This window comes from Oreochromis aureus, linkage group 22 (assembly GCF_013358895.1).
Source record: "Oreochromis aureus strain Israel breed Guangdong linkage group 22, ZZ_aureus, whole genome shotgun sequence".
In the NCBI taxonomy this organism is placed as follows: domain Eukaryota; kingdom Metazoa; phylum Chordata; class Actinopteri; order Cichliformes; family Cichlidae; genus Oreochromis; species Oreochromis aureus.
Window position 1 is genome coordinate 29,176,268 of NC_052962.1, and position 24,504 is coordinate 29,200,771.

The following is a 24,504-nucleotide window of genomic DNA, read 5'->3' on the forward strand; positions in this document are numbered from 1 at the left end:
GTTCTGCACAAAATATTTTAAATATGACATCTAAAAAGGCCAGAGCATCCAGCTATTAAACTGGATGCTCTGGCCTCTGCTCCATGGCAGCTGGGTGACCTCTCATTTGGGGCTCTCCTCAGCTCTTCCCAGGAGGGTGGCACGGTTGCCCCCCCGGTGGTCCTCCTTGGGTTCTCGTATTCTGGGGCCTCTGGATGTCTGGAGCCTGGATTTCCTCCATACCTGCTTCATGCCCTGGGGGACGGGGCTATGGCTCCCCACACTCAAAAGCAGATCGTTACATGTAGAAACCTTTTGAATATAGGCGTGCCGACCCACACAGGTGTACACACGGGTGTTCACAGACACAAACTACACCTTTCTTGGCTGCTACCTCAAAGCACATTGTGCACTGTCGATCTTGCGTACTGCACAATAACATGTAATATTTAGTATCTACTGTTATCTACTGTTAGCTAGTTTATTGTGATGGTGTTGTATTTATTATGTTGCTCTTTCTTGTTTGTTTTCTCTTCTGTTTTTTCTTATCTCCATACAGGTGATCCAGGTGTTTTGTTTGTTTTTCTTTTTTTTCTTTCCCCCTTTCTCACCATCTCTTCTCCCCTCTATTTTTCTTTCTTTCCCTCTTTTTCTTTCATTTTTTCTCCGTGTCCTATACCCCAGTCATGTCTGTCCCGTCTGTAACAACCGAAAATTAAATAAAATAAATACATAATTATAATAAAGGTCAATCAAATGGACCAATATGGCGAGGCCATGATGATCCAATTGGTAAAGTAAATCCACCCCGGATCTTTCTTGACCTTCAGACGACAATTCTGATGGCTAAAGATCCAAACGGGACAGGCAAAAAAAAAATAAAAAATAAAAACGAGGTGTTTATTTATATTGTGTTTGAAACAACAGCCTGGAAGTAGCAAAGGATATATTTAAAAAACAACCTGAATATTGACTTCACTTGAATCTGTGGTTGCAAAGTGGTGCAGTGTCAGCAGTTCATCTAGATAAATATTAAAATGACCCTAGCATACACTAATACACATTTTATTCAAACACATCTAGAGTTTTAATGTTTTATTCTAGTGACTAATGATGTTTGATTTTTTATAAAAATGATCGAAAACCATAGTTAATTAAATTGGAACATTTTAGAATATCTTTTATAGATACAGAAAAAAGTATATGTGTGTTAAATATAAGCATAGTCATTCAAAAAAGACGTTTGTGTAATAACGGTGTTAACAGTGTGCGGTTAGTAAAGCTATATATGCAGTTAATGGGATTATTTGTGAGGATTTTTTTTTAACTCGAAGTAAAAATATAGAAACGTTCATTTACTTACTAATTTTGATATAAATGTAAAACTGACCCAAAACGACAAAAATAAATAAATAAATAAATAAAAATAATAAAATTTTGACTAAAACCCTGAAGCAAGAGGATGCGGACCATAGTGGGCGTGGTTATATGATGACGTCTCCACGCACTGTACCGCCCCTTGCTTGTGAGCGGCCAGTAGCGGAAGTTCCGCTCCGTCGTGAACTGGGACAGCAAAGCGGTGAGTGTATGAATCTGTATTAGCTAGCGGGCCGTGGGTGTAATTTTAAATCATTTATCCTTACTCGAATTGGGCCTTAACGGGGTCCTTTTAGTGCTTAAAGGGTTTCCTAAAAAACGGGCGGGGTTTGGGGTCTGAATTTGATTTGTATCGTTTGTCCGAAGTAACCGAAGACAGAGACACACCGGTTGGAGACAATACAGTTAATGTGTGTGTGTGTGTGTGCGCGCGGCGTTAGCTAGTAGCAGCTGTACTCCCACTGTTCCCGGTTATTGTGTGTGTGTGTGTGTGTGTGTGTGTGTGTGTGTGTGTGTGTGTGTGTGTGTGTGTGTGTGTGTGTGTGTGGTCGGCTAAACCTGGATTAAACCCGAGCGCATGGTCGGGAGTCAGGCAGTGTGTGTTTTTGGGGCAGCAGAGGCTTTGCGCTGCTGAATGCCATCACTACTGAGGATGAGGCGCATATCAGTGCTAAGCTTCAGCCATTCATTGTCTCCTTCCTGTTCGACACCACCCGCTTCCTCTGCTTCACACACCCATATCAAGTCATTTTATCCGATGCCGTAAGGCGTTCTACAATTTTCACTTTGCCTCCTTTGACATCAGCTAGCCAGCCGAGCTGTAACCCTCCATCAGCAGGCGGGGAGCGGGGTTAGCTGCTGCTACTGCTGGTGGTGGAGGGGGAGTAGGATGGTGGGGTGTTTGGTGGTGGTGGGGGGTGCCTGTCACTCACTGCCGCATATTATCCTGTTGTTTGCCAGCCATCCGTAGCCACTGAGCTGAGTGCAGCAGCCTGCTCTCGTGTGTGTGTGTGTGTGTGTGTGTGTGTGTGTGAGTGAGTGAGTGAGTGAGTGTGAGTTTGACGTGCACACGCGCACACACTGCAGCACGCCTCTGGTTTTTGTGTTTGATTTAAATGTAATTGGAGTCACGCAGGATGGAGACTCGTGATGTCCAACACAGGCTACATTTTCTTTCTTTTTTTGGCCTGTTTTACTTAAAAGTAGTGGTGGGAGCTGCTGCTTTTCATTGAATATAGTTAATCATTCGGTCAGTCAGCACTGGAGTAGTGCTTTTTCACTTCATCACATTACACCCTTTAAAATGAGGGAAAGATGAACTAAAAATCGAGATACTATGATGTGATAATGCAGTGTGGTGTTACAGCATTAGTGGTTATATTTCCTGTCTGATTCAGTAACTTTTGAGTGTTCTGCATAGGCAAAAATAGCAAAATTATAGCACGAAATTGTAGTGATTTTGATCAATGGTGAGGTCAAATTTCTTTAATATGATATCCAACGCGACTGATGGAAAATGTGTATTTATTATACTTTAAGAAGAACAAACAAGTCTTGTTAACTCTTGAGACGAAGGTATTTTAGTGACTAAAAAGACAGTTTTTATATTTTATGTAGATGTACCTTTTATATAGAAACATTTTTTTGTCTACGAAAGATGTCTAAAATGTTTCTAATAACTAAGTGATTATGGTTTTTAATAATTTGTATGGAAAAATAAATTTTAAAAAATTATCAGAAGCAACTTTATTTATGCAGTCTCTGCTGCTCATTACAAACCTGTGGTTAGTCTTTGTTTCAATAAAAGTGGTAAAGAAAAATACATTTTAAAACAGAAAATATGTTTGAGAGTTTTATGTATTGGAATGTACTTGTGTTATTTTTAATTCCAAAATAAAGAACAGATGGAGTGGTTATTAAAGGAACAGTTTGATTAATAACACATTGCTAGCGGGGGAGTTTTTAAAAAAAAAAAAAAGTTTTATCCTTTACTACCAGGTGTCTGCATCACACCAAATCTTAACAAACATGTTGTTTGTAGATGTGTTGTATTTAAAACACTAATTCATCATCTCTTTGGACATCTGCCCCAAGGCTTCTACTGCAGCGCATGTTTTTATTGTATGTCTGTTAGTCATGGTTCACTGTAGTGAATAGAAGTGGAAAATTACAATCATAGCATTCAGTATGAAAAACATGCATAAATTATATGTGTGTATGTTACAAAAAGTACCTTTATGCTATCCTCTCCACATCAGTGTACCAGTTATTGTAAAATACTCCGAAGACACTGTGAAAAATTGCAGGAGAAATAGACTGATAAAGTTCATGGTAGGAATTAAAGGCATCACAATAGCACATATAAATTTACAGCTGGGTTCATAAATGACCACGCTTGGTCACTTGAAGTGTTTTTAATAGCGTTTTCTCACCTATAGTTTGTTTACTTGGGGGGGGAGCAGGAAAAGTGCTGTTTTCTTGGACTACAGTACGAGGTGGAGAAGTTAATTCACTTGGTTCATTTTACGGCTAGTTGTTTCAGTTTGTGTACTCCATACATCTATGGTACTCAGCCACATCCCAGGATGCTAGGATTTGACAACAGGAAGGTATTTAGCTCAAACTTGCAGCATTGAACTCTTCACTATAACGAACCTCTCTGGAGTTCTTTCGAAACGGACTCAGACTACCCCCTCCAAGCTCTTCTCGGTGCAGTTGCTTCAGTCTGTACCTGAGTGTGATTACCGTGTTCACATCTGCTCAAATGCACCACACCATGTGTGAAATAAACCACAGTTTGATTTAAACAGACTGAACAGTGACACAAAATAAACATGCTTTGAATTAAAGCATCTACTTCCTGGTGGGGAGTTAAGGTTTAACGAGAGATGAAATTAGAGGGAATTATTTCAAATTGTGATGGGGCACGGCAAATAATAAGAATTGCTCATACACGATTAAAGTAAGTATCTAAGTAAGTAAATAAAGTATCTTTTCTCTGAACGCAGTCCACTGTAGAATGGAGGGAAGCAGTTGTTTATGATGTTTAGCTTAGCTTAAACTAACAGGTTAGAAACACTGCCACCAGTTTTTGAAAATACAATGAAAACCTGTTTGAACTTTTTTTTAAAAACTGTTCAGAACCGGGAATGCTAGAATTTGCAGTCAAACAAAACAGTGAAAAAAAACAACAGATCCTCATTATTTTGGAGATAGAACCAGAAAGACTTGAACTGATGTAAATCTGAAATGCAATTTGGGATCATTTTTAATTGAACATCAGGAAACAGATCTTCAGTTTTGATGCTGAGGTGTTTGTCCTGGCTGTAAATTTTTGAGTATTGGCATGTTATTAGTGGTTTCAGCTTTAGTGTTTATGAGCTTTAAACATATAATCAAGCTAAACATTTAGTGTAAAGGCAACAAACTGGCCCCTGGAGCACATGATTTGTAAAATTTCTGGCATATTTTAGATGCCGTTCTTCTCGTCATTCCATAACTGGTTACCATTTGTGGCATGATGCATAAATATGCAGGTTTTGGCTGCTTTGTTTTACATAATTATTGAGTAAAGTGAGAGATTTTTGATGATAGAAACTGCAGAGTTAAATAAAACGAGGCTTGTTTCATTTTTTTAAGACGCAGCTTGAATTGGACTTGATGGTGGTACACTATTTTTAACCAGCAGCCTCCTCCAGAAGCACATAGAGAGTGAGTGAGCCGTTGTTTCTTGGAGCCTACTTTGAAAGCCCACACAGTGCTTTATGCTGGGTCTCTGGGTTATGGGTCATTGTAAATCTGCTGAACAATAACGGGTAGAAAAAACTGTATAACAGAGACTAATTGTTTCTTTGCTTATGCTACATGTTTCCTGAGCTTGTCCTACTTGTTTGAACAGATTGTCCGATTGTACCTGCACTCCTCCGTTTATCTTCTTATCATCTTTCTTTCTTTCACTTCTGCATTCATGCTGCCTGCTTTCACTCTGTCTCTGCCTGTTCCCTGTCAGCGTCTAGAGTGCAGCTAAATTCAGTTTGTTAATGCTGGATTAGTATTTATTTAAAGCAAGCTCTTTAATTGCATTTTTGTGTGTTTTCTTAAAAAACAAAAGAGCGATTCCTACTCAGTTTAAAATCTTTTGCAGAAGAAATTCAGAAATGAGGTCTGTTTTCCATTTTTACTTAACCAGGAGAAAAAGTTTATAAGACAAGGTGCACTATTTTATATTTGTATTTAGTTGCGACATTTTCATGTTTGAGCAGCCAAAATATGATGTAAAATAGCACAATATGTATATAATAGAAATGAAACAAAATGTAAAAATTGCTCAGGGGTTTTTAGATGTTCTTCTAGCATCATGATTTTAAAGTTTTTAGGGTAAATATCTGGTCTGTGAAGTTGGACTGCAGGAGTGGAGCTCATGTTAAGATGGAATGATGGATGCTTGAAGTTCCTGAAATATTTGAACAGATGGTCTTTGGCTTTTAGAGAATATTTTATTCACAGTTTCTTACATACAAGTCACATAATATTCTTAAAAATGGTCAGGTGAATGATTTCTCATAAATGAAGGCTTGAATATGAGGGGAAAAATAATTTTTATTCATCTTCAGTGTAGGGACTTGGTGGGGATTTATGCTTCAGATGAATGTCTACATCATAACTGGAAACCTCTCTGAAACCCCTATGCTATAACCCGACCTCCAGCTCTCTAGAAATGTAATGTAAATGTCACATTGACGCAGACCAAAACTATTGTGAGTGGCCTGTTCAGTACTGTCAGTTCCCCCAATAATAATAATAATAATGATGACTCCAAAAATGATGGCAATTCCTTGAACGGGATTGCTGAAGCTACCAGAAATGGATGTTAGGGAAATGTACAAGGAATCGGAAAAACTTGAGGGATAAATATGATTCACAGAAGGGGAAAGAAGCCCCAGCATTTTGTGTTTCTATTGAGTGTTGCTGCATATAAACATGACCACAAGGTAGCTGACACGTAATGCACTGACATGTAATGCATTACCACATGCGTTGGCCGCTTACGGATACTTCATAGGCTCTACACTGAACTTTTAGAGTCCATATTCGTGAGGCCATAGCACCAGTTAAAGTAGTTTTAAATAGAATTTAATAAAAATATTGAATAAAATGGCTGCTCAAAAATAATGTTAGTGGTATTTTTAGATATTTTTCTATCTTTATCTCTTGAGAAAAAGATAGATACCTGAATTTTTTTGAAATTCCCATTAAGAAGTTTATTTTTACCCTGGATTTTTTTCAGATAGTTAGGTGAGAAGTATTTGATGAACCAGCATGGAATGACCCAGAAGAAAGGAGCTTAATTACACTGAAAAATTCAAAAATGAAATTTGGGATTTTAGTCAAATTGCTTCCAACCTTGAGATCAAGACTGTTTTAACCTGTTCATCAAAAGTTAAGTCAAATAAGAAGTTTAGATAAGAAAAATGTCATTCTTTGATATTTATAAGTTGTAAGGAATGAGTTATTAATCTGGTGTGTGGTTGTTTGTTTGTTTTTTTTTTAGCATAAATAGTTCAGTGAACATATTATTTTGTATATTCAGGTTTTGAGAGCTAAGCAGCAATATTCTTTTAGTTTTTAACAAGTCGTTTGAATGTAGAAGTACTTTTTTCATGCATATTCACTCTGTACAAAAAAGCAGCACAATTTGTTGGAAAACACAAAATGTTAACTTTACAACAAATTTTCACACTTTGCCCTGCTAAACCTGTTTACTATTAAAAAAGGGGGTATTTCCTGCAGCTTGCCCATTCATTATTAATCTAGTACTCATTTATCAGATGATGCAAAAAACGAACAGACTTCTCTTGTCCACACTTCGGATTTCACCTATTTCGGCCGCAGATATGACCTTCAGCTAATGATTTGTCACCTGGTACAGACAGCACATGCAGCATTTAGCTGCTTGATCTCAACATCTGTGAAATTTTAACAGTCAAGGCGCTGAAGGTTTATACATTAACCTTTGTGCTTCCACATTTCCCCCTCTCCTTGTTGCCTGTTTACCAATCGGACAGTGTGCCGTCTGACCCACCCGTCCCGTCTCCCATATCCTGTCCGACAACATCAGGACGTTAGAGGCTTTTACTGCTGGACTTTACTGTAAAACAACAACCTGATCTCCTGCTTGTTATTGACGCTGAATCGCGCCAGCCAGCTATCCATTTTACAGTCAAGAGAGGGCATTTAGTTTATTTGATGAGTCTATTCACTTGCTGACTACAGAAACCTGCATGGCACAAATGCTTTTATTTACTGACTGCTTTACCTTCACCAGCAGCTTCATTATGTGTTTGCATGTGTGAGCAATATGTTGACCTTTGTTGTTCCCGTGTGACAAATGAATGGCTGCACTGATAATGAGGTTTTTATAACTGACAGAGAGAGCTGTTGAATGTCACCGCTGATGTCCAAATAACATCCAGTCCTTCTGAGCTACACGCAAATAACTCTCGACATGCGTCTGCACAGCCCCTGGTTTGAATAGGCTGTGCTCTATTTAAATATTTGAATACATCCTGGGGAGGTGAACATGTGGTATTGAATGAGCAGTGAAGCTTAGAGAAGGAGAAATGTAATGAACTTCATAATCCAGTGTAAATATAGCTCTACCAGCATGATTTCCATATATTGGCCTGTGTTCTTTATAATACAGTACACCCAACTCGGTGTTTTTAGTGATGTTCTTGGCTACTGATTTACCGGTCAGTTAAACAGGAGACGAAAATAAGAGTAATAGTTGAGTAAGAAAATAAGAAAGCATTCCAAAAGGAGGCTAAATTAACCCCAGTGTGCCAGTCCAAGTTCAGATATGTATGTACAGATAATGTGTGTTTATTTAAGAGCCTTTTCAAATCATTAAATATGTTTTTCAGTTATCAGATCATATTTGAAAGACTCATAAATTGCTTGATGTCAGATTAGTTAAACTGGATAACCTTAGCAATGCTACTAGCAGCATGTCTGTACATCTGTTTACTCTGTCACAGCTGAGGTAAAACAAACTTACAGTAAAACCAAGGTTACTTAAAAAACATCGAAACAGTCGGCGGCTGCCAGATGATTTCATTGAATTTTGTTTACAATCTGCAACCAACTGGAACTTGCGGTGAATAAATGGTTGCTCGCAGGTTTGAGGACATTGCACACTCATGACCACTTGCGATTGCACAGGTCGCCTGATAGGAGTCAACCTTTGTGTAGTGGTCACAGTCACAGTCTGACTTGGTTTGGAAATCATTACTAATTTATAACTGTTGTAGATTAAGAAAATATGAATAAGTAGTTTAACCATGTGAGATCTAAGAGATTTATGCTTCTGCGCTATGTCTGTGTTGTAGGTTGGTCATAGCTGCAAACCCTTCTGTTGCTGACTAGCAAGCAGAACTGTTCTGGTCGTGCATATCTCTAATTTTATTGCCAAATAAATTTACAGTTGCACATTATATTAACAGAACTATTTTAAGTTCACGGGACTCATACAGCACAGTTTGCTCTTAAAATAAGTTAGCGGTCATTGCATTGGTGGTTGGCTTCTCCACCTGTGATGATATCACAGCCTAGTAACCATTAATGCTGACACTGATGATTGCACGTATGAATGGCAACACTCATAAAAAAACACACATTCACAAACAGAAAGCTGTCTCTTCCTTTTTGTAATCTGACAGCATCTGAGCTTCAATAGTGATTTATCATTGAAATCGTAGCAAAGACTGACAGTAACGTACGCTCGCACCTTTCATCTCAGCCGAGCCTCCCAAGGTACAAAATCTGAGAGCTACAGAAAAAGCCCAAACTACACCAATGCGCAACAAGTATAAACTGAGCTCTGAGTGGACTGGACCACTAAAGCTAATGTTTTGTAACCTAGTAAAAAAAACAAAAACCTTCAAGTTGGTCACTTTCTTTTATTGTGAGTACATTTAAATTCTTCTGAAAACATTGTAGGAAATAACTGAATCTTCATCTGGTTCCTTTTAGTTTTTCCACATTCAGCCAGGTAAAATAAATCCTGCTGCAGTAAATCAAAGAAACCAATCAGCATGGTTTAAACACCTCACTTTGGTGGAGTGTGGTATACCGTGGGTAATGTCAGTATGAAGGCTGCATGTATTAAAGCTGACAGTGATTCAGACCTATGCCTCTGATTAAATTAACTATTAAGTTAACCTGGTTCATCTAGATTAATTTTTGTTAACTTGGTTCCAGAGAACATGTCAGAGTCCAAAGTTTAAGCCCTCCTCCTTTGTAATTTTTGTCTTCTGCAAAGCCATCCAATATGCCAGATCATGAGCAGTTTCAAGCCCCTGGGGCACATTCAAGATCCACAAGGAGGCTGTTGGATGACAATGACAAAGATAGAAAGAGAAAGTAAAAGCAAGAACTGCACCATCAGAGATTTCCGAATATAAATGAAACAGAAAAACTAGAATATGAATGAAGAAGGTACTTTCAGGTGCTCCCTTATTCGTGAGAGGTCACCACAACACCATCAAACTGATGATCTTTTGCTTGTTAGGCGAATATGAAAATGTTATATGATTAAACCAGTTTGATTTGAGATTAGAGCTGATTCTGTTGCAGTAAAGGAGCCGTGTGATATCCAGTGATTTCTAGTATCAAAAACATGTATCCTCCAGAAAAAACTCCGGAAGATTAGTGTCATGACTTAACTTCCTTCTCTGCTACAGGAATAAAAGAAGCTACGATGAACTTTGAGGGGATTTTACAGTTTTGATCTGCTGTGTAAGAAGTCTTAGAGTTAACGCGAAGGACTGAGAACTGTGAAAATGCTTAAATTATCTGAAAATGTGTGACTGTTAAATGAAGCATTTTTGTTTAGCTTCATTGCACATGACACCAGACTTTAAGTAGCTTCCCACTCTGCAATCTGCAGGCAGCTGAAATCTTCTTCTTTTTTTTCTGTTCTCGTTTTTGTCTCCAGCACCTCTTACAGTGTATGTGTGGCAACAACATGTCTGTGCCGCTGCTCGCCGAGGCTGTGACGGTGTCTGGGGTGGAGAAGGAGACCGCGGCGGTGAGTGAAAGCACAAAACCTGACATAACTTTATTTACCTCAAACGCTGCTGGAGTCTTTTTTATGGCCTTAATCAAACAGTGCTTTTAATTTTGACTTTGACTGCTCGGGCAACTCCGCCCAAATAGAAACAGAAAAACGGGTGAGACAAAGATTATGAGGTACTCAAAGCTGTCACTTGTGACACGAAGTTTGGCGTAAGACCGAATGGAAATTGTTTCAGAGTGGCACTTCACACTTCTGTGAAGTATGGTAATCCTTGGTGTCACATCTGTCCTGTGGAAACATTCAGGCTGACAAGACAGGTGTAATTTAAATTTCTAAAAAACATAACAGTCGCAAAAAAAATGGTGTTTATATACTTACCTAAAAGCAGAACAAGCTGCCGATTAAGTGCGGTTTTCTCATTTAATTTTTTTGTTTGTTTTTAGGATCACATTAAAATGTTATTTTTAAAAATTTTATTTATTTTACATACACCTGACTAAATGAGCCTAAATAAATAAGCCACTAAAATAAATAAGACTAAATAAGCCACCTACACAAAGACCCACAAAACAATACTAGCCCTCAGACGGTCGTGGGGACATGTACTTGGGATCACGAATGTCAGTTTGTTTTATATCTGACAGCACGGAAAAAACAAAAATGCATGCAAATCAGTGTTGCTGCCAGCCATTGACCCATCTGAGGGCCTAATAAAAACAATAAGATAAGATAAGATAAGATAACTCTTTATTGTCATTGCACAGTCATACATAGTACAATAGTACAATGAAACTGGAAAACTGTCCTACGTCGGCACTACATGTAACACAACACGACACGATACGACACATCACAACGCAACACAAACAACACAACACAGTATAATAACTTAGTACTAAAAAAGAAGAATAAGTGTATGTGTATTGCACACTGTTATTATTGCACATTAATTATTATTGCACCTTGTTATAAATATAAATATAGCCAGTCAGGTCAGCTATTTGCATTGATTAAGGCTATTGCCCTGTTGTAAAAGCTGTCCTTGAGTCTATTTGTTCGGGACCTCAGCAGCCTGAACCTCCTGCCAGACGGCAGCAGCTTAAACACCCGGTGTCCTGGGTGTGTGCAGTCCCGTAGGATGCTGCGTGCCCTCTTGAGACAGCGAGTGCTGTACAGGTCCTTCAGGGAGGGAAGAGGATGTCCAGTGATTTTTTTGGGCCATACTGATGACCCTCTGGAGTGCCTTTCTGTGTGCTGTGGTGCAGCTGGAGAACCACACACTGATGCAATATGTCAGCACACTTTCAATGGAGCAGCGGTAGAAGACGGTCAGTAGCTCCTTCTTCAGGTCCATTTTTCTGAGGATTCTCAGAAAGTGGAGACGCTGTTGGGCCTTCTTTAAAACCGCAGAGGTGTTAGAGCTCCATGCACATTTCTTGAAATGTAGTTAGAACAAATATAGAACTGGCGGGTGCTGGCGCCTATCCCAGCTACCATAGGGCGAGAGGCAGGGTACACCCTGGACGGGTCGCCAGATACAAATTTCCACCCAGCACTGTGATTAATATCAAGAAATTGGACTTTTTGTACTTTACTTCTGTAGCCATGCTAGTCCTGTTTTATGGCTCACCTGTAGCTTCACCTGCAGCAGCACATGTAACAAGTGTTACAGCAGAGTAATCAGGCCCATTGTGTCAACACTTAGCTGGAACTCAGAGTGAAAATTAAACAAGTCTCTTATCAGGCTGTTACTGGATACCGTGCAGGGTTTTGTTAAACATCAGGATCAAAGCTGACTGTTCCAGCTCTGAACGCTGCATGGAAGAAAAGTGTTTTGATCTGCGCAGAGAGCCACTTCTCTGACTTCTAGCCAACAAACATCGAGTTGCCAGTCTTCTGAACTGTCATTAGTCCCTTTCATGGTTTCTCTGCAGGGAGTATCATGTGTGGAAACTTGCAGTGAGAGTAGATCTTGGCAGGAATGTAAGACTGGCACCTGGTTTTCTTCTGCAAACTTGTAGCTGTAGCACTCTGTGTCCAGAAGGCTGGTAAATTGTATCGAAGATCAAAGAGAGTTTTTTGTTTTTTATCTGTGAAGTGCAAGATGGACTTGAACATACTGTCCAGATCACAGGAAGCAAAGTTTCTGTTACCAATCAGTACTGGAAACAGATAAGGCCTCTGTGTCTGCATTTAGAAGGACGTGTTTCCCATTTATTTGTGAAACCTGTGTAAGAGAAAATAATTCTGCTGTCTCCATCTGTCCTGCAGGTGATCTTCCTTCATGGTTTGGGAGACTCAGGGTGAGTAACTTTTATTTCTGTTTTCTGTGAGGTGCAGTTAAAAAGTTCAGTTTCAGTTTGCAGTTAAAAAGTTTCTGATCATACCTTGAAGGATATCTTCTTGTGCACCTTTGGGCCACTTTCAGCATAGCTGTTTTTTTTTTTTTTTGTAGATCGCCCTGTTGGAGTTCTGTCTGACCACTTGTATTTTTACCTCTTTTCTCAAAACAGTCATTTACCTAGATTTGTATTTTGGGCCAAATCTGAGGGAGATGCTTTTGGTGAATAGGACAGGTGATGAGCAGAGATCACTGTGGCCTCAAATGCCATCACCTACAGACCACATAATTTCTGGTTAAAGGTTTCCCTTGCACAACTCAAAATATTACAGGGACAAATTCAGAGTGTATGGTGGAGGAAAAACCCAAAAGCATTCATGTAGGAGCATAAAGGCATAACAAACTTTCAGTGAGTATGCTAGGGCGCGCTTGGGTCAGAGGGATGCAGTTTTCATTATCGAATGGTGAGTGTTAGGCTCTCTTAGTGCGGATTCATCTCTGGAGACACTACACAACAGTGCAGCAATTGTGAATACAACCTACAGGCATACATCAAGCAAGCTGCTAAATATAATGCCTGCTTTAACCCCACAACACTAACGTCCAGTTTTCTAACACTATCACTAATGCTGGGTATATTTTTATCCGATATAATATACCCAATAAAACAAAGAAATGATGAAACTGGGAAGTTGTTTTTCTGTCCACTCACTCCTGGGACATGTGAGCCTTGTCAAGTAAAGGTGCATTCTCGCTGAATCTCTGACATCTGTGGGAAAGATTTAAAAACAAAAGACCAGCTGATTATAAATGTTTTACCATATGAATTCCCTTGGAAATTACCACTAAGTAATTTTTATTTAACACTTGATGAAAATCACGCGACATTAGTGTTCTAGGGTTAAGAGGCGTCCACACAGGAAACAGCTAGCAGTAACATGGAAACAATGTAGAAGGTCAGCGATATTCAGCGATTTCATGTGATGGCAGGCAAACATGAAGCGAGTCTGCAGTTTCTCAACTTTAAGGCGAGTGATTGAAGTGACTACCACTGAGAGCAAAGATTACCACTGATTGACATACCGTATTATAGGGTAGTAAATATATTAGAGGGTTGCCTAGGCAACCAGAGCCTGAACTATCTGCTAGCAACCACCTGTCAGCTGCAAAGCAATTTGCAAGTGAATTGCTTTCTCTGTGGACGCCTGTTCAGGCATGGACACTGTGAGCTCTGCAGGATTTACTGGTCACCCTGCATTCCTGCTCTCACCTGTGGACACAAACTGAGTCGCACAAAAAGAATTGAATGGCAGATACAAGTACTTTTCTCCAAAAGGGTGTCTGGACTCTCTCTTAGAGGTAGGATGAAGAGCTCCATTATTCAAGAAGGGCTCAAAGTAAGAGCCAGTTGAGGTGGTTTGGGTATCTGACCAGGATTCCTCCTGGGCGACTGGGCACTGCAGGCTCTTCAGCTGAAAACTGCTGTGTTGTGGTTCAGCTCATCACCAAGACTCTTGATATGTGCATAATAGTTAAAACCTTTTGCATTTCCATTTATGGAGTATAACTAGAACAGTTTTCCAGTGGGCCTGCAACAAGGTTCAAGCATTATTCAGTTCAAAGAATTTCCAAAACCTGCTTTTGGAGAAATTTGAAAACGATGGCTGATAGTGTGTGTGTGTGTGTGTGTGTGTGTGTGTGTGTGTATATATCTATAGATATATATATATATATCTATAGATATATATATATATATATATATATATATATATATATAATTTTTTTTTTTTTTTTTTTTTTTTTCTCTTTTGTGGGGCAAGTGTATGCAAGTGCAAAGGGAAGTGGGTGTGCTGATGATCATGGTAAACCAATAGAGTGTTGAGCATGGGGTAGGGATTAATATTTATGTACAGGCTCCTTCCTACTCCAAGTCGGACATTATGATTAAATTGTTATTTCATGTCACATAGATTTTGTCGATTTTGTATGCACACATATATCTGTGTACATCTATATGCAGATATGTGTGTAAATATAGGTATATTTTTTATATGTCCAAAATAAAAGGTTATCATCATCATCATCATCATCATCATCATCACACACAAACTGTGTCACTTTGAAAGAGAAGCTGAGGTCTGTGATGAAGTGGTCAAAACAGGATTTCCAGGGAGCGATCTAAAAATGGGAGCCAGGCTGAAAGCAGGCCAGAGATGGAAGAGAAGATGAACTGATTCTTAAAAGCTGCCCAAACCTTTTGGATCACACTTTAAGCGGCACCTCATTGATTTTTTTCCCTTGTAATTGTAGTTCACATAATTTGAGTTGTCTTTCCCTTTTTTTGTTTAAATGTTTGTTTCATTGGGCTGAATGTGAGCAGAAAATTCACAGGAGAAACATTCCTACAAGTAAAAATCATTACATAAACAGCACAGTAGCAGAGGGTGGTGATGCAGAGTTAATCACAATAATTAATTTTAAAATCCTGCATTTGGCTCTTGCTGCTTTTGCACTTGACTTTAATAACATGCATTCAGTGGCCTTTATTCATGTGTAATTGGTGCCAACATTCATGTGGTTGAATTTCATAAAGCAGCACTTACGACATTATGAATGTCTAATTTAAAAAACTACTTAAATCAGTACATGATGACAGCTTGTCCTCAGTACAGTTTTAGTGCTCCTCCGTAATGGAGATGAAAAATCATTTCACTCGTGCTGATCGTTATACATCAAGAGAAATAATTTTCTACACGCGTTACTTCAGCGTAGAAGTGACTTTCACGGACTTGGTTGTAATGCTTTTGGGGTAGATGTACTGCATATTAGTGGTTTTACTGTAGCTTGATTAGGAACAAAGAGCTGCTCTCTCTGTTTTCTGTCAGGCATGGGTGGGCGGATACTTTGACGGGGATCCGGCTGCCTCACGTCAAGTTTATCTGCCCCCACGCGTAAGTCTTTTTTTCTCATGTCACGATTTGATTTATGCCTCTAAGAATTTTGTTTGTCGGGACTTATGTGGATTGATTTAACAAAAAAAAAAGACTTGTAGGCAAATAAATGCTCTGTAATGTTTATTTTGTGCATTTTAAGCCAAAGTTTTTCCAATCATTCAAGTCGTTTTGAGTTAATAATGTGTTACTGTAACGTAGCTCCTGGCTGCTGTTTTCCCGTCATGTTTTCATTGCCTCTCCTCCGCTGCAGGCCCCCCATTCCCGTTACACTCAACATGAAGTCGATGATGCCCGCGTGGTGAGTTGGCGTGATGAAAGAGGCGGCCTTTTAGCTAAACACTGGATGCCATTGTTTCCCTGGAAACCACAATAGCCTCCCATATCGCCATTGACAATACTGCAATTGTATCCATTCATTTTCCTTACGCTGGGCTTTACTTGTGTGCAGGTTTGACCTCATGGGTCTCAGCCCCGACTCTCCAGAGGACGAATCTGGAATCAAGAAGGCAGCAGAAAACAGTGAGTTTAATGTGTTTAAATATCGAACAAGGGCCACGTGTGTGGGTTGATAATAGCAGGGAAGCACTAATACGCTGTCATTAAACGGTGATTGGAAAGCTTCCAGACTGCTGCAGCTTCAATTTGGTTTTACATCCCTCTATTTAATGGTTAGTATCTTCTCTTGTATGCACCTTAACTCCTTGAATAATGGCTTAAGCTAAAGAGGGTGCTTACACCATTAAATGTATGAATGTGAAATACACTAAGTGCACCTATTATACTGATTTCCAGCTCTACTGCAATACATTTCTGTCACTAATAGCTCAATATAATCCTCTTTTATGTGATACTGGGCCTTGGTGCAGCCTTTTAGATCACTCTGAAACGAGCTGTTTTAGCTCCTCCACCTTAAGACAACTTTCTTCTGATTGGCTGCCCCTCACAAGCAGAATGTTTGAGCATCAGGAAGGCCGAGGTTCTGTAGGCACAGCTAGAGCTGCATGCCTGAGATGACCCTATAAATTATCCCCTCTTTATGACATTATTAACAGCCAAGTTTCGAAAATAAGTCTGTGGATCTGAAAATTTTAAGGGGAACTTGAGGGCAAAATGTTTAATGGTCATAAAAAAGGTAATCGGATTGTTCTTGTTCATAGACACAAATTGTCCCACCAGAGATTTGGGTCTCCTTCCAGCCTCCAGATTTGAGACTTGAGAATCTTTAGAAATGCTTTAAATGCTTATATCATGCATCTCTCTGCTGTTAAATAGATCAAAAACTCTGTCAGAGATTTTTGCCTAATGAGATGATCCTGTGTTTTTTGTGAGTTCTAACCAGTTTCTTGTATTGACATGTATTGTAGTGCTACACTGCAAATAAGTCAAACTGCTAAAATTTAAGGTTTAAAACCCCCCCACAATTTTTCTAATCATTTAATGAACATTTAAGAATACAGCACTTTGAGTCAACTGTAGTTGTGATTTGGTGCTATGTAAATAAAATTGAATTCAATTGTAAGACTATGAGAGGCTTGATTATACTTAATAGTAAGATTAATGTTATGTAGGCGATTTAAAACAGATGTTCTTGACACTGTGATTAGTTAGTTTGTGAAAGTGTTCACACTCTTGCATATGTACTTGTCTGTTTAAAAAAAACAACAACAACAACAACAAAAAAACAACTTCAAAGAGAAAATCCCTAAAGGTGTGTGCTATTATCCTCTTATTTAGACTGTTATAAAATGTCACTGCTCTGTATGAAGACTGTCTTCACCCTCTTCAGAGCAGCTGTAAAAACTTTTTTCTTTGAATATCCACATGCCAAGTATGGATTACATTTTTTTAAGCCAGCTGCAAAGTTGACAGGAAGTCAAGTGGAAAATTTTTGTTGGAAATTTGCCACATCAGACTCATTTCTTCTTTCTTCTGCGCTACCCACCCCTTTGTTTGGCTTCACTAACGGGTTATTCTTGCTTCTTAAAGTCAAGGCCATAATCGAGCACGAGGCCAGAAATGGGATCCCTCCAAACCGTATAATACTTGGCGGTTTCTCTCAGGTGGGTTTTTAATGTCTTGGTGTTACATGTTGTGAATTGCATTTACATTATTATATATACAAGATAAATATTATAAATGGATCTATTAAAGATTGTCTGCTTCCTGTGTTGCTCCTCAGGGTGGGGCCTTGTCCTTGTATACCGCCTTGACCTGCCAGCACCAGTTGGCTGGTGTTGTGGCCCTCAGCTGCTGGCTTCCACTTCACAGGAGTTTCCCATCGGTACAGTCACAGTTTCACTGCAGAGGAGAAACATCCTTCTCCTGCCTGCTCCTCTTTTCAACACAATGCTGATACCCTTATATGATTCTTAACATGTCACACTGCCAGAAGGTTTTAGTGAGAAAGCTAAGCTCAAAGCTAAATTCTACTTTTATGTCTGTCCCACAGGTGTCAAGTGGCAATAAGAACCTCCCAATCCTGCAGTGCCACGGTGAGATGGACGCCATGATTCCTGTGCAGTTTGGTGCCATGACGGCAGAAAAACTCAAATCCATAGTCAACCCTCAAATGATTACCTTTAAAACCTTCCCAGGGCTCCCTCACAGCTCCTGTCCTCAGGTACTGTTGTTCACAAATCACACTGATGACTTCTTCTTAAAAGCTTGTTTTACTTTTTTCAAGGTTGAATAAAATTTGTATTTTTTATTTTATTTTTTTAACATTTTCGTGACATCCTGATTACATTCACCTAAACAAAAGCATTGCATCATACACCTGGGTGAATAAGGCCATGTTAATTAAACTGATGTTAATTAATTTTCTTTATCTTTATTTCAAGAGAAAAATCTTAGATTTAAAGGGAACCCCAAAAATGAGGTCAGCTGTACAAGCTGTGAGCCAAATTCTCAGGTTTCAGAGTTGGTAAAAATTTGGGTCTCGCTGTTTCTCCTCTTGCCCTCTTGGTTTTGTATGACATCCAGGAGCAGGAATATACCTTATACTAACATCTCAGACACACCATTTAGCAGTGGTGGGAAGTAACAAAGCACAAATTATTCTGCTTAAATAGAATTTTCAGGTATCATTACTTTATTCATTATTATGATTATTTATTTTTCTGGCAACTTTTTACTCTTACTCTCTACATTTTAATGCAAGTAACTGTACTTTCTACTCCTTACATTTACAATACAGACTCATTATTTAGGTTAAGTTGATATCACTGCACTCCTAACATTAAACCAATTTGTGGTATACTAAGAGGTGTACTTTATGTTCTTTATGTTATTCTGAGGTTGTGTTAAAATATTGTGCAGTTTAATGGAGGATAAACATGTTAGCCTGGAGGTGAAGACATATTTTTATTCCCATGTACTAATATTGTTTTATTATTATATTACTATAGCATGAAGTTCAGTTAGCTTTGCAGAAAGATAGCTGGTAGAAATGTCCTTTAAATATCTTCTTTTTACTTTCTTACTTTGAGTACCGTACATTTCAGAGCCCGTACTTTATTCAGTGTTTACTTAAGTAAAGAAGTTGAATCCATACTTTAGCTTTTATTAGAGTATTTTGTTTTAACGGTGCTTTGACTTAAGTAAAGAATGTCCTTACTTTTGTCACCTCTGCCACTTTGGCTATAAGTACAGCAGTTTCAGGTTTTAAACCTTCTGTTTGTGAGTGGCAGCCAATCAAAAGAAAGATAAAGGGAGAGGAGCTAAATCAGTTTATGGGTGGGGATCTCCAGGCCTCAAGGGCCGATGTCCTGCAGGTTTTAGATATCACCCTGGGTCAGCACACCTGAATCAAATGATTAGTTCATTACCAGGCCTCTGTAGAACTTCAAGATAGTTTGAGGAGGTAATTTAGCCATTTAAATCAGCTGTATTGGATCAAGGATGCATCTAAAACCTGCAGAACACCAGCCCTTGAGACCTCGAGTTCCCCACTCCTGATTTAGAGGATAAACTCTAAACAAGGGGTGTTTTTTATCCATGATGCATTCTTCCAGCTGAAACTTTGCAGTTAGATCAAAACAGAACCGCTCAGGTCTCTGGTACAATTTTTATTACCAGTGGTTTTAAAGTTTCAGATTTGCTTCTAAAGCTGTTCTTTCAAATGTAGATGTCTCTAAAACGCTGTGATTTTAACAGTTTGACCCTTGAATCAAAAGAAAAGTCTTAAAGAAGGTTCGCAAATCAAACGTTTATACACATATATATGTAAAAAAAAAAAAAACAGGGTTGTAGGAGTTTACAGAACGTCCTTCTCTCAATAATGAGGTCTGTGGGATATATGCGAGTCTCCAGCACAGCTTGTTAAGCTTCCTAGTGTCACGGGCTCTGATGTTGTTAGCTCAGCAGATGGCTAGAAAGAAAATTGCACTAGCAACAGAAAAAGTGCAACATTTTGCTGCACACATTTAAAAAAAACAAAAACCCTAAGCTTCCTGAAGGAGTAGAGTCTGCTCTCTCCCTTCATGTGAACAGCCTCGGCGTTCACATGAAGGAGTAGAGTCTGCTCTCTCCCTTCATGTGAACAGCCTCGGCGTTACATTTCCAGTCCAGCCTGTTTTTCAGCTGAGATGAGTCCTGAATCATCTGTTCAGCTTCTCCACTGTACCAACATTTGGTTTGCTCTTTTGCAGGAGATGGCAGCTGTAAAGGAATTTATCGAGAAGCTTTTGCCCCGGATCTGACCTCACCTCATCCCCACTGTGACCCCCTTTGAGACACTGACCTTTCACCCCTGTTCTGCCATTCTCCCACAGGAAACAGCCATGAGCACCCCCTCCCACACACATCCACGAGACAGCAAACATACACGAACACGCACATATTTAGTAACGACGATAACGATGATTTGACCCACACTGCTAAACCAACCAAATGCTTCTCCTGCGATCCAGCAACACTCATACCTTAAACAGATTTGTCAAACACACTGATTTGAAGTGCTTACACTCACACGTCTTAGCCTACGGAGGGAGAAACACTGAAAACTCAAACATTAAATTTCTGTTTGGCTTCATTTTTACAACTTCTGTCTGTTGCTTCATTCCCATTTCCCCTCATTTTTACATCATTTAGCTTCTTTTTCCCCACTCATTGCTACACTTTCCCTTCTGGCATTGCTGTGTGACTTTGTAAATCAAGAAAATCAAGATTAACACAGAGCAAATAAGCAGGTTAACACTCGCCTGCAACTCTCTGCAAACACACCGCTGTTTAAAGGTGCAGTCAGACCAGATTATGCGTCCCAATTTTTTTTTCTGCTGTTTGACGTGCCTTCTTAGCTTCACAGGTGGAATCGCGTAAAACTTTGATATGTGATTGCTCTCAAGGTGCATGAGTTTGAGGGGAAAAAAATGTGGATTTGGCTTCTTATTCATTCTTGCTTTATGACTACAGCCTAAAAGTTGGGTGCATGAACATAAGCAGTAGAAACACAAATAAAATGCTGCATAATCTACAAGCTTGTGGAGGCCTGCCATGTAATTGCCCCATTTGTTTATGCTTGCAATCCTACCCGCCCTGTCTCCTGAACCCTTCTGTTATCTGGTCTGACTGCAGCTTGACTCCAGTGTTGGGTACCCAACAGAGTTTGACTCGGGGATAGTGAACGCCAACGCATCCATTCCAATCATGACTGCGGCCTGTCCAGGTCTTGCATCGTTAACAGCAATGGCTCTTTTTACTGAATCTTGCACACGAGGCTGCCATGCTGCTGCTTCTTTTTTTTTTCTTTTTTTTTAAATGTGATCAAACATGATGGAAGTATATGATCAGAGTCCAACAGAAATAAAACTAATCAGTGGATACTTGTGCTACCCTGTGCTGTTTCTTTCAAAGCGTGCAAACCTGCAGGTTGATCTGCTTTCTATGAATCTGTATGTGAAAGTACCTCAGTTTGTTCCTTTAGGCTTAAAGGCAAATGACTGATGATGGCTGCAGACCTGCACAGACTGCACACCATGACTGGTTTCAGCAGCAGTTCACCCCCACTAACAACCTCCTCCTCCTCCTCCTCCTCATCATGAATTCCTGTTGATTTCCACTATTTATTTGCTTTAAACCTCTGGTAAAACACACTTCCTCTACATTTTCTTCCATAACACCAACACAGTCCCGCTCCCTCCTTTGGGTCCCCACTAATAAAACATGAAAAGGTCAGCAACACTATTATATTCCACTTTAGAAAAAAAATGGCTATACAAAGGGAGCACTTTGGCAAGAAGATGGTCCAACATAATTGAAGGGTGAAAAAAAAAAAAAAAAGTTAATCTTTGAACAACTTGTGATCTTTGGACATAGGAGTGTAACTCTGAGGAGTCGTGTGTGTGCTTAAACATATATATATATATATATATATATATATCAGGTGTTTTACAGTTTTTCCTTTGTGAATGTTGATTTTGCTCTCCTCTTAATTTCCTGTTCTGCTGTATCGCTGTTCACAACCTGATTTTAAAACAAAAAACCAGTAGAGAAGGACGAAAGGCATCTGTTTTGATTGTTGTTCACAACTCGATGAATGTGTCTCTCATCTCCTCGGCTCCTTGTGTATTTTTCTTTATTTTTTCGCTCTAATGCGGTCCGTTATCTCCTCTTTGATACGTTTTCCATGTTTTCTTTCATCATTCCACTTGTTCCTCTCGTCTCGTCTTTTCTCCTGGGTTGTATGCTGTGGTTTGTTTTGGGGGTTTTTTTAATCTTTTTTTTTTTTTTAATGTTGTGTTTTGTCACTGTTGTCATCTCATCCTTTTTTGTGTTGGTTTATAATGATGAGCATTAAGGAAACATGTTCAGGTGAGGCTGAGGTGGTCTCTCCTCTTTTTTTTGTTTTGTTTCCAAAACACCTGTATGCGTAATAAAAAAAGAAAAAGGTCCATCTGAGTTGGGCGTCACTCTTTTTTTTTTTTCTTATGTGTATCTGCAGATTCATACACACTCATTCAAGGGGTTTCCATATTTTTACTGTCTTCTACCTTTTGAAAATAATACTTTAACAGTCATGGGCAGCGTTTCAAACACTTGATTATTTTGAATGTTTCTGTAATATAATAAAGAGAGATCAAAGACTTTTATTGATAAATAAATCACATCTATGCAGAGTCAGCATTAACCTTTGCTGACATGCTGCACACCAGCTTCTGGGTCGAATATTGATTGATGGTGATCCATTCCTGCCCTATCGGTGCTTGAACTTGATCATAGTTTGTGGGCTTCTTTATCCACTTGCTTTTTAAGGATTAACCATGGATTTGCAATCGGATTAACATCTGAGGAATGTGGCCTTGGATTCAAAATCTGAATTTGATGATTTTGCAGCCACAACGTTTGGTTTTTTACTCCATCATGTTGAAAAATGCACAGAAATTACACCTTGATCATTGGTAAAAGTTGGTCTTTGAGGATGTTTTTAGTCTGGTCAGTCCGTCAAAGATGTCTCCTTTTGCTCTAAAGAAAAGCTTTGCCCACTGAAGCCAGTTTTGAAGGAGTTCCCACATACTTGGAGCACATGTTGGTGGCTTTTCCTTCACATGCCTTGCCAGTTAGGTTAAGGGTGGCTGTGACTCAGGAGGGAGCCATGTGTGATGGAAAGAAGCTTAAAGACACTAAATGAAGTGCTTTATGACTAAGACTGGGTGACTGCAGGTCATAGTAAACACTGGATTCATATGTCAGTTTGTATAGATTCAGATCACTTTATTGATCCCAAGAAGAAACAATCTGTTGGGTTTATCTAGGCACAAACCCCGCTGGAACACGAGACCAATAACTACACGACAAAACAAGGCAAGAAGGCACTCTCCGTGTTTTCCGTGTTTCCAAAGTTGAGGAAAAGATTCCTTCACCTGAATTCAACCAATTTCAACTGATTCCTTCGCTACAGCCCTTTTTATTGTCAGCAAGCAATCATTCATGAATATGCAATTACAAATACATATGACATTCTTAAGCAGGCATATCTGAACAACATCAGTGTCTGTAAGCTAAATGATAAGAACAGGAACTTGCCATAGGTCATGTCTCAGACGAACATTTCAAGGTATGAAGTCTTGCACTTAAAAAAACAGAACAGTCTGATTTCTAAAACTATAATGGAAACTATAACGTTGAGGCTGCTTCCTCTCATCTCATGGTACACAAGTGCACACAGAATCTTATCAGACCTAATAAGGATATGATTTTTATCAGCATACAGATGATTATATACTTCTAAGCATAAATGATTATAAGTTTCTAAGCACAAATGACAATATATAAAAAAAATCACTCTTACACAATAATTTTAGCTACCCTACAAACCTGAAACATTAATTACAAACACTGTTACATGTCAAGTTACAGATCAACAAACACTGAGGTGAACAGACAAATCACAATAAAAAAAAAATTGTCTAAATGACACCTACCAGAGTTGTGTAATCTAATAGCCAAGGGACTGAAGTGGTGCAGTACTTCTATGGCACTTTTCTACTTAATTTGAGCACCCACATTTATTTAAGTGCTTTTTTTCATGCCTAAGCACTTTTAATCTAACAGCCACATTGGATACATCAGGGGAAACATGAGGTCTAGTGTCTTGCCCAAAGACATTTCAACATGCAGGTGAGTGACTCACTGAGCAGAGGTCTTTTTAGTTTTTTAGCAAGATTTTAAAATGTGTTTTTCTTCCTGGAAATTCTACTTATACCACCATGTTTGCTGTTGCACAATTCTCCCATAGAATTCAGTCCAGGATTTGTTGACTGCCATGTCTCTCTCTTGTG

The 24,504-nt window shown here is 39.0% G+C and overlaps 1 protein-coding gene across 1 annotated transcript; it reads left to right on the forward strand.

The window, feature by feature from the left end:
• The first annotated feature begins 1,472 nt into the window (after positions 1-1,472).
• lypla2 (lysophospholipase 2) lies at positions 1,473-22,624 on the forward strand. Its single transcript, XM_031748023.2, has 10 exons — positions 1,473-1,558; positions 10,352-10,444; positions 12,704-12,735; positions 15,659-15,724; positions 15,978-16,025; positions 16,176-16,246; positions 17,714-17,787; positions 17,907-18,008; positions 18,177-18,347; positions 20,377-22,624. The coding sequence occupies exons 2-10, from the start codon at positions 10,367-10,369 to the stop codon at positions 20,425-20,427; spliced, it is 693 nt and encodes a 230-aa protein (XP_031603883.1). The 5' UTR covers positions 1,473-1,558; positions 10,352-10,366; the 3' UTR covers positions 20,428-22,624.
• Positions 22,625-24,504: the final 1,880 nt, after the last annotated feature.

What these genes read in the sequence shown, in the direction of transcription:
- lypla2 (XM_031748023.2), top strand. Translation starts at nt 10,367, where the DNA reads ATGTGTGGCAACAACATGTCTGTGCCGCTGCTCGCCGAGGCTGTGACG. An exon ending in TGGAGAAGGAGACCGCGGCG is followed by an intron (nt 10,445 to 12,703) that starts GTGAGTGAAAGC and finishes TCTGTCCTGCAG; the next exon opens with GTGATCTTCCTTCATGGTTT. An exon ending in CATGGTTTGGGAGACTCAGG is followed by an intron (nt 12,736 to 15,658) that starts GTGAGTAACTTT and finishes GTTTTCTGTCAG; the next exon opens with GCATGGGTGGGCGGATACTT.